The sequence below is a fragment of the Podarcis raffonei genome, chromosome 11 (genome assembly GCF_027172205.1).
Source record: "Podarcis raffonei isolate rPodRaf1 chromosome 11, rPodRaf1.pri, whole genome shotgun sequence".
Classification (NCBI taxonomy): domain Eukaryota; kingdom Metazoa; phylum Chordata; class Lepidosauria; order Squamata; family Lacertidae; genus Podarcis; species Podarcis raffonei.
Genome location: NC_070612.1, coordinates 53,405,111 through 53,414,717, shown reverse-complemented (window position 1 = coordinate 53,414,717; position 9,607 = coordinate 53,405,111). Strand labels below are relative to the sequence as shown.

Below are 9,607 nucleotides of genomic sequence, written 5' to 3'. Positions count from 1 at the left end.
GACTTTTGGCAATTCACTCAAAAATGGTGCCAAATGCTTGCAAATGCTCCCCTGAAAGGTTTTTTTCAGTCGAAACAGAAGGCTTTTTATCACAGGACAAGAAATCAGCCCTCAGCAACTTAACCGGCGGAAAATATTTTTTTGAAAAAATCCCTAAGCCCCGGGGTCACAATTTCAGCAAAAATCTGACTTTTGGCAATTCACTCAAAAATGGTGCCAAATGCTTGCAAATGCTCCCCTGAAAGGTTTTTCAGTCGAAACAGAAGGCTTTTTATCACAGGACAAGAAATCAGCCCTCAGCAACTTAACCGGCGGAAAATATTTTTGTGAAAAAATCCTACGCCCCGGGGTCACAATTTCAGCAAAAATCTGACTTTTGGCTATTCACTCAAAAATGGTGCCAAACGCTTGCAAATGCTCTCCTGAAAGGTTAGTCAGTCGAAACAGAAAGCTTTTTATCACAGGACAAGAAATCAGCCCTCAGCAACTTAACCGGCGGAAAATATTTTTTTGAAAAAATCCCTAAGCCCCGGGGTCACAATTTCAGCAAAATTCTGACTTTTGGCAATTCACTCAAAAATGGTGCCAAACGCTTGCAAATGCTCTCCTGAAAGATTAGTCAGTCGAAACAGAAGGCTTTTTATCACAGGACAAGAAATCAGCCCTCAGCAACTTAACCGGCGGAAAATATTTTTTTGAAAAAATCCCTAAGCCCCGGGGTCACAATTTCAGCAAAAATCTGACTTTTGGCAATTCACTCAGAAATGATGCAAAACGCTTGCAAATGCTCCCCTGAAAGGCTTCGCAGTCGAAACAGAAGGCTTTTTATCACAGGACAAGAAATCAGCCCTCAGCAACTTAACCGGCGGAAAATATTTTTTTGAAAAAATCCCCAAGCCCCGGGGTCACAATTTCAGCAAAAATCTGACTTTTGGCTATTCACTCAAAAATGGTGCCAAACGCTTGCAAATGCTCTCCTGAAAGGTTAGTCAGTCGAAACAGAAGGCTTTTTATCACAAAACAAGAAATCAGCCCTCAGCAACTTAACCGGCGGAAAATATTTTTTTGAAAAAATCCCTAAGCCCCGGGGTCACAATTTCAGCAAAATTCTGACTTTTGGCAATTCACTCAAAAATGGTGCAAAACGCTTGCAAATGCTCCCCTGAAAGGCTTCGCAGTCGAAACAGAAGGCTTTCTATCACAGGACAAGAAATCAGCCCTCAACAACTTAACCGGTGGAGAAAGATTTTTTTGAAGAAATCCCTAAGACCCGGGGTCACAATTTCAGCAAAAATCTGACTTTTGGCAATTCACTCAAAAATGGTGCCAAACGCTTGCAAATGCTCCCCTGAAAGGTTTTTCAGTCGAAACAGAAAGCTTTTTATCACAGGACAAGAAATCAGCCCACAGCAACTTAACCGGCGGAAAATATTTTTTTGAACCTTAAAGACTAATAAACATATTTATTGTACTCTCTGGAAGTTCATTGTTTGTAATGCTAGAGAGGGCTCTTCTGGACTGGTTTGCTTAGATGTTCTGTCGGGAACACTATTTCCTCCCTCTGGCATGACGTCCTGGTGAGTTTGTGACAGGTTTGAACGAGGGACTTCCCTACACAGGCTTAAACCTAGAGAAGTGCTGCTCAAAGGGCATGAATGTAAAGGCAGAGGTGGGGAACCATTTTTAGCCCAAGGGCCACATTGTCTTCTACGTTGACTTCTGAGGGCCACATGCCAGCGGAGAGCAGGATCAGAAGTAAAAGTGTGCAGAGCCATGAATGCAAGATTTTACCTTTTCACAGCAGGCTACATAGATTTGCACATCCCTTTCTATCCTACATCCTGCCGAGCAATAGGCATTTTCAGAGTTCCAGGGCACACTCCAGCTAGGCAAAAGCGCCCATAGGGTGTGGGCTAGGGAGAGATTGTGTGGTGTAGGAAGAGTCCCAAGGGCCAATGAGAGAAGTCTGAGGGCTGCATCCGGCCCCTGGGCCTAAGGTTCCCCAACCCCTGGTGTAAGGTTACATTTCTGATTCCTCTAACCCCTGGCAGCTCCCCCTCCTAAAAATATATCCTTCAGATCAAAAGACCCTCCAGAATAAAATGGCCTAGGTGCATGGACTGAGAGGGGAGAGGCGAATTACAAAAATCCAGGCAGAGGCACATTTAAGACGTTATAGATTGTGGGGGGTTGGGTTTGCAGTCAAACAGTGCTAGTTAGTATGTGAAGAGGTTAAGGACCACAGAGTTCTAAATTTCTAGAGTAGACTCTGTGATGTCACATCCCCTCTTCTCCAAGGAGAGAGGAAATAAGTTTTGCTTCCTGTCCCTCCTCGCCCATCCCGCTGTCTCTTGAACCATGTAACTGAAGCTGAGGCTGGGGCTCCAGACTTAGATCATGTCTTTGATTCCAATTTCTGTATTTTGTAACCAGGAATACCTAAGCTGTGTTGTTTCTGATGTGGTATTGAACAATGCGCAAATGAGACCTCTGATTACTGTAAGTAAAGCTTTTAAACTTACTTGACATTGTAGTCCATTCACTCCGAGATGCTTAGATGCAAGGGGACCACATTGACAGCACTTAATACTGAGATAGTAATTATTATTATTATTATTAATTATTTATACCCCGCCCATCTGGCTGAGTTTCCCCAGCCACTCTGGGTGGCTTCCAACAGAATATTAAAATACAATAATCTATTAAACATTAAAAGCTTCCCTAAACAGGGCTGCCTTCAGATGTCTTCTAAAAGTCTGGTAGTTGTTATTCACTTTGACATCTGGTGGGAGGGCGTTCCACAGGACGGGTACCACTACCAAGAAGGCCCTCTGCCTGGTCTAACAGCCTATATTTGCCACACTTTGCAAGCATGGTGCCTATTTCTTTTTTGGCTAGAGAGTGAGTCAAGCCCAGCATACTTTTTGAATTTAGGCAGTCAACAGTTTTTCTTTTGCACTTTCCACACACATGTGGTACTTCAGGATTAACTGGTATTCTCCAGTTATTTCCTAACATTGTGTGGGGAGGGACTTACTTTACACTCACAGACGTTTTTCTTGCTGCTCTCTTAGTTTGGAGTATGTCTAACTGACCTGTTTCTTTTTGTTTCTCCAATGTGCATAATGAGGTGAATGCATTTCTGTACACAGGTGAACCTTTGAATGAGACATCAGCATCTATAAGCGACTATCAGGTGGTCTGGTAGATATAGTATTTAGGATGCTTCAAAGGCTTTTATGGACAATTTAAATCCCTATTTATATTGTTTCTAGTGTGAGCGAAGGAGGCACTTTGCTTGAGGTCATGTCACAGACAAATGGGGCCCGTGGACCAGTCGTGAACACACTGGGGCTTGTAGAGTAATTCAAGATCAATCAAGCACCCTTTAAAAAACAAAACAAGTAGAAGATCCAGAAGTCTGTTTAAAAAATAACATTTTTATTTTTATTTTCAGATACATTTTTGTGTATCTGAAGAAGTGTGCATGCACACGAAAGCTCATACCAAGAACTAACTTAGTTGGTCTTTAAGGTGCTACTGGAAGGAAAAAAATTTTTTGTTTTGACTATGGCAGACCAACACGGCTACCTATCTGTAACTAAAAAATAACAGTAATACATTGAAGCTCGGAAATTCAAAGGCCTGGAAGAATTTTAAAAAATGTTTTACTGAGAACTAGAAACTGCAAATAAGAAAGTGGGATTTGGGAACAAACTTCAGTCTATACATAAAGCAACTCCCAGTGATTTGTGTGCAATTGCTGTCTGCTCTCCTTGTCTCTTCAGCTAGGGACAAGTTTCCCCTTTCTCCCTTTCTTACTCCCTTTCCCCTTTGTGCCATGTATTTCAGATTGCATACCAGCAAGGAGGGACTGTCTTTATATGGGAATATTTACAGCAAAGCGGGACGGGGTGGGGGGAATGCTTTAAATCCATGACACACCAAATGCAAATTACTTCCATCCTAGTTGTGCAAGAGCCGCTGTCTCCAGTTCAGAAATAGTTTGGGGCGGGGAGAGAACATGTATGCAAAAATGCACAAAAAATTAAAGCACTGGTTTAGCAAACTTTGCACACGGCCAGGAGCCATATAGGTTGCCATAATACCCGGTGGGAGTTTGCTTCCGTGAATTCAAAGCGGGCTTACTCCAGAGTAAGCAGAGAGCTCTGCGTTGTTTGCAATTCCTAACGGAAAAGGATGCCGAAAAAGCCACCCAAATATCACGAACGCATTACTGTATAGGTAGGTAGCCGTGTTGGTCTGCCGTAGTCGAAACAAATTAAATTAAATTAAAATAAATTAAAATAAATTCCTTCCAGCAGCACCTCGCTCGCTCTGCAAGGAGGTAGCCAGGAACACAACCCCTTCCAGGCGGAGGACAGACAGGGGAAACTACCCAAGCGCGCTCCCGCGGCGGCGCGCCATGGGGGGGGAACTCGAGGGGAAGAAACTCAAACTCCCACCCAAGTTAAACACGGAACTCGCCCAGACGAGGAGAGTGTGGGGCGCGCACGCGCAGTTCGCGGCGGCCTTCCGGGGAGGAGAGAGAGAGAGAGAAAGAGAGAGAGAGAGGGGCGGGGCGGCAGGGCGTGGAACCGAATCCCCACAGGCCCGCGACAGTCACGCGGGCAGCGCGCGCCCCGATTAGCCCTCCGCCGCCCAATCAGCGTCGAGCTGAGGGATTCAAATCGAGTCCGGGCGGGCGGGTGGGCTGTCTTTAAGGGGCGAGTTAGTTTAGCGCTGCCGCCGTCGCCGCCGCCGCTGCTTGAGGTGGGAGAAGGAGGGGAGAGAGAGAGAGAGAGAGAGAGAGAGAGAGAGAGAGAGAGAGAGAGAGGAAGGGGGCGGTTTCCGTGAGGCGCCCGTGGTCGCCGCCATCATCGTCGTCGCCTTCGTCATGGCCCACAAGCAGATCTACTATTCGGACAAGTACTTCGACGAGAACTACGAGTACCGGTGAGGGAGGCCGGGGGGGGGGGTCCGGGGCGGGCGGGCCTCTTCCTGCCCCTTCGCCTGACGAGGCTGCCGCTGGGCCCGCCGCCCTTTCATGGCGTCCCTCGCCGCCCTCCGCTTTCCCTCCTTTCTTCCCGCCCAGACTTCCTTCCCAGTACCTCAGGAAACGGGGGGAGGGGGGGGGCAGAAAACGGCGGGCCTGTTTTTCTCCCTCCTCCTTTCCCGTCGGCTGTGCGCGGGGGGTGGGAACGGCCTCGGGACAAAGGGCGGCGCGGGGCGAGGCCGGAGGAGGCCGTTGCGCCTGCCCGCTTCACTCACAGGCCCTTTAGGGAAGGGCTGGCGCCGCGGAGGGAAGCGCCTGTTGCTCCACGGCGGCGTGCACATGATTCGAACCCAGCTCCCTGTCCCGCCGCCCCGCTCCATTTTAGCCCCGTGGTAACTTGCTGGCTTGAAATCCGCCACCGATTTTGGGGTGTTTGGGTCAGGGTCTCTGGGGCCATTTCAATAGGCTCGTTTCCGTATGTTAGCTTTGGGCCTTTGCAACGTTGACTTTGCGTTTTGCTAATGGGCAGTCTTGCTAGTGGCATACCTCCCAGCATTTCCCCGACGAAAATAGGAACGTCCCCTTCCATAATAATAATAATCATTTTATTATTAATACCCTTCCCATCCGACCCGGTTGCCCCAGCCACTCTGGGCGGTTCTCAACAGACTATATAACATAAGAGAAGATTAAGTTGTTGTTTTTTAACTTAACCTATGCAGGGCTGCCTTCTGATGTCTTCTAAAGGTTGTCTAGTTCCTTATCTCCTTGGGTTGCTTCACTCCATACCTGCCAACATTTCTGCAATGAAAATAGGGACATCCTAAGGAAAAGCAGGGCATTCCGGGATCAAATCGGAAACTGGGACAGCTTCTGGAAATCTGGGAATGTTCCAGGATAATAGGGGCACTTGCAAGTGTCTGCAGATAACACCATAAAAGTCTGTTAGGATATTTATTGCCCAGTAGTGGGAGAACCGACTTTTGTTTCGGGTTTCCTGCATGGATGCAGCTTGCAAGAAGCAAATGGAAGTTTACAAGCCGCCTGATCCTGAGTTTTCTTGTTGCATAGCAAGCTGCCGGGTTTCTCTAAAAGGAGTTAAAAATCTAAAGTAGGTATCAAAGAACACCTACAGTGCTGTTCCTTCCACTTAAGCTATTGTAGTAATCAAAAATCACAGGCCGAGGTCCAGCCTGAAACTTAAATGTTCAAGCAGTTCACAAATGCTATGGAGTCTGATATAAAGCTTTTTTACAAGTTGTACAAAATTAATTGTGGCTGTATAAATGTGACTTGGTGTGTTTTGTGTCCCTGGCAGGCATGTGATGTTGCCAAGAGAGCTGTCAAAGCAAGTACCAAAAACTCATCTAATGACTGAAGAAGAATGGAGAAGACTTGGTGTTCAGCAAAGCCTTGGCTGGGTCCACTACATGATTCATGAACCAGGTAAAAAAGGACATCTCTACCTAACAAGCTATTCCAGAAATACTTTCTGTAAAGCTTTTAGGTTGTCTTGACGGGGGAGAAGGGACAAAAGTCACTTCATACATTAAGTAGCAAGGGCTAGACAGAAAGTGTTTACTGAAAACCCTATATTATCGGCCATTAAGTGGGATACCTGGCCACAGACTTAAAACAAACTTTCATTTTTTCTCTTTACAGAACCACACATCCTTCTGTTTAGAAGACCACTTCCAAAAGGCCAGCAGAAATGAACAGCCTCTCTAAGCTTCTGGAACTTTATGTATAAATGTATATATGTTGGTAGTATTCAGTGAATACTTAAGAAAAATATACAAACAAGTCATTACCTGCGCATGAGCTGTATTATTCACAGCAACAGAGCTCAGTAAAATGCAAAGTAGGCTGCTATGGTCTTGAATTCTCACTTAACAAGTTAACAAGTGCCTATTTGATTTTTTCAGTTTTGTTCAATAAAGTTCACAACTTTCATGTATTGTGTTGATTATAAAAATCTTCAAAGATCTGTGCCTTTTTATTCTTAGTAATGAAGCTTCTTCCAACTGTTGAAGCAATTCATCCTGTGGCTTTTCAGCTGCTGAAATAAACATATTTTTAATGCTAAATCTATGCATTTCATGATTTTAGTTTACCCATGTCCACATTATAAAAGCCATCTATTGGTACTTTGTGTATAAAATGCAATACAATTGATGACAATAATATAGAGGTTTGTTTGTAGTATTTATATCACTTACCTAGTTTGTTTTGCTAGAATCATTTTACAAGAGAAGGAAAAAACAGGCTTAATGGCTCAGGTGAGTGCGAATAAGAATGATCGACTGCCCTCATCCAGCTCTGTACAGGTCTGCTTAAGACAAAGATCCTGTAATGAGCTGCCTGACTCCCACCTCTCTCCAGTAGCAGCTGGTCATGGCTGCTCTCCACTAGTGTGTCTTTATTCAGAGCCAGGTTGGGATAATAGGAAATAGGAAGCAATTGTAAAGGAGGGGGGATAGCAATAGGTCCAAGTTCATTCTTTGGTAGATGCTTTTACCCATGTCAAACTGCACTGAATAGCAGAATACATCCCCAGTTTCCTGCCCCAGAGGTTGAAGTTTAGGGGATGGTTGCTGACTTGTCTAAAGGCATTTGCCTAGCATGTTTATTACTGCAGGGCCACAGCAAACAGATTGTGGCTGCCTACTTGGGGTGGTCAGAAGTCATTCACTCCTGATTATGGCCGGTAAAGATAAATGTGGTTTAAATTGACAGTATTGATTTGCATTATCAGCTCTCCATGAAGTTTCTGTTCAGTCTCAATGAAATAGTAAAGTTATTTTTAAGTATTAGCCAGAACTCTTTATAGACCAAGTTTTGTTGCCTCTTGTAACCTGGAGTCTTATTTTCATAGGTCCCATCAAAGGGAGTGTTTAATGTGATGCTAAAACATGGCAATTACCTGGAGCATGTTCTCATTTGATTACTTGTTGCTCATGTACAGCATTTTATTTTTAAATGTAGATCAATATATTCTGTATATGAAAAATTCTGATTCCATTTTTCCCTGTAAATTATGGCAATATAGCAGATTTGCAATTCTGGTTTTGCTAGTTATTGGAAGGTGGAAATCTTGTTGAATCACTTTGACTTCAACGAGTTGAGTGTGTTTTGTACAGACACAAATGCATATTTTCTACCACAAATTGAAGCAAGAGATTCTTAGGAAGCTTAATTCTGTACCAATGCCACACTCTGCAAGGTACCTTGCTTGCTCTCAGAATGACCACATCCACATTGCTTCTCAAAGCATTCGGTAATCACCAAAATTAATATACTAATAAGATATTCTGAAGACAATTGAATTTTATTTTTAGTTGTACAAGGATATATTTTTAAGTAAATGCTAGATCACATACCTTTCCTAATGTAATTTTCAAAATGGCAGTGCTATAAAATCCAGCTTCATTGTTGCCTATGTCACTGTGGTGTTGCAACCTTCACGCCCCGCCCCATACAGATGCAGTGAGAATTCAACTGCTGATTTAGGCCACAGTTGTAGCCAGGTCTATTCAGAAGCAAGCCTTATTCAATTCAATGGGACTTACTCCTAGGTAAGTATGTTTAGTATTACAGCCTTAGACATCTCTGGTGTGGCATGACAGGAATAAAGCAGGCAGCTGTACAGTTTACTGTTAATTATATTGCACCCTTCCAAATGAGTCCAGGGCAGTGAACAAATCAATTTTTTAAAAAAGCATTATAAAAATAGACATGCGACCAGTGATTTCAGGGGTGCCAGGAACAGCCATCAAACGCCTGGGTAAACGGAATGTTTTTAAATTCCTACTGAAAGCCAAATACTGAGGGAAGCATGCCTTGCCACAGATGAAAAGCTACCACTGAAAAGGCAGTTGGGTCAATTCCAGCCCCTAGTGGTGGCACCACTAAACTCAAGTACTGAATGTAGGGTCCAAGGTGGTTGACATTGGGGTAGGTGCTCTGTAGTTAGGAAGTCCAAAGCCATTTTGAGCTTTATATGCCAGTATATAAAAGTATATATATATGCCAGTATACTGCAAAGTACACAAACTCTTGTTTGGCTATGTACTTCTGCAGTAGTCTTAACAGGCTTTTATAAATTATTTTTAGGCTGTTTCATACTTTATCTTGGTGAGCAATTTTGAAAGGATAGCTCTGTATTGCTTAAAACTGCCCTAATAATAGAGTATTATTTATACAGCTGCTATCAATGTATTTTGTAAGACATTTTGGGTGGGATACATCAAAAAATGCGGAGTATAAATGATTTTATAAAAAAATAGGGATGTATGTGTATGGTTTTACCCATAAAAATTATATATAATTTCTATGGGTAAAAATTCTTACAGAAAAATAATTTCTATTAAAACTTACAGCATTACTAATGATAAACATTTTTGTATCTATAGATTGCTCATTTTTGTAGCTAGCAAGAGATTGAAGCTGCAAAATTTCTGTTGTACACACTGCCTATATGGTGAAGCTAAAATTGATTTAAAACCCTTTTTATAGTATATAATGTTAGATAAGAAACAGGACAGTGGTGTCTGTATTCACTGTAGTGGTTACATGCGGAGAGAAGTAAGTCATGACTGTCCATTAGACAAC

The 9,607-nt window shown here is 43.4% G+C and overlaps 1 protein-coding gene across 1 annotated transcript; it reads left to right on the top strand.

Moving 5' to 3' along the window:
- Positions 1-4,710: 4,710 nt before the first annotated feature.
- Positions 4,711-7,083, top strand: CKS2 (CDC28 protein kinase regulatory subunit 2). The gene is made up of 4 exons (XM_053407771.1): positions 4,711-4,784; positions 4,829-4,956; positions 6,315-6,442; positions 6,659-7,083. The coding sequence occupies exons 2-4, from the start codon at positions 4,898-4,900 to the stop codon at positions 6,709-6,711; spliced, it is 240 nt and encodes a 79-aa protein (XP_053263746.1). The 5' UTR covers positions 4,711-4,784; positions 4,829-4,897; the 3' UTR covers positions 6,712-7,083.
- Positions 7,084-9,607: the final 2,524 nt, after the last annotated feature.

What these genes read in the sequence shown, in the direction of transcription:
- CKS2 (XM_053407771.1), top strand. Translation starts at nt 4,898, where the DNA reads ATGGCCCACAAGCAGATCTACTATTCGGACAAGTACTTCGACGAGAAC. An exon ending in GACGAGAACTACGAGTACCG is followed by an intron (nt 4,957 to 6,314) that starts GTGAGGGAGGCC and finishes TGTCCCTGGCAG; the next exon opens with GCATGTGATGTTGCCAAGAG. An exon ending in CTACATGATTCATGAACCAG is followed by an intron (nt 6,443 to 6,658) that starts GTAAAAAAGGAC and finishes TTCTCTTTACAG; the next exon opens with AACCACACATCCTTCTGTTT.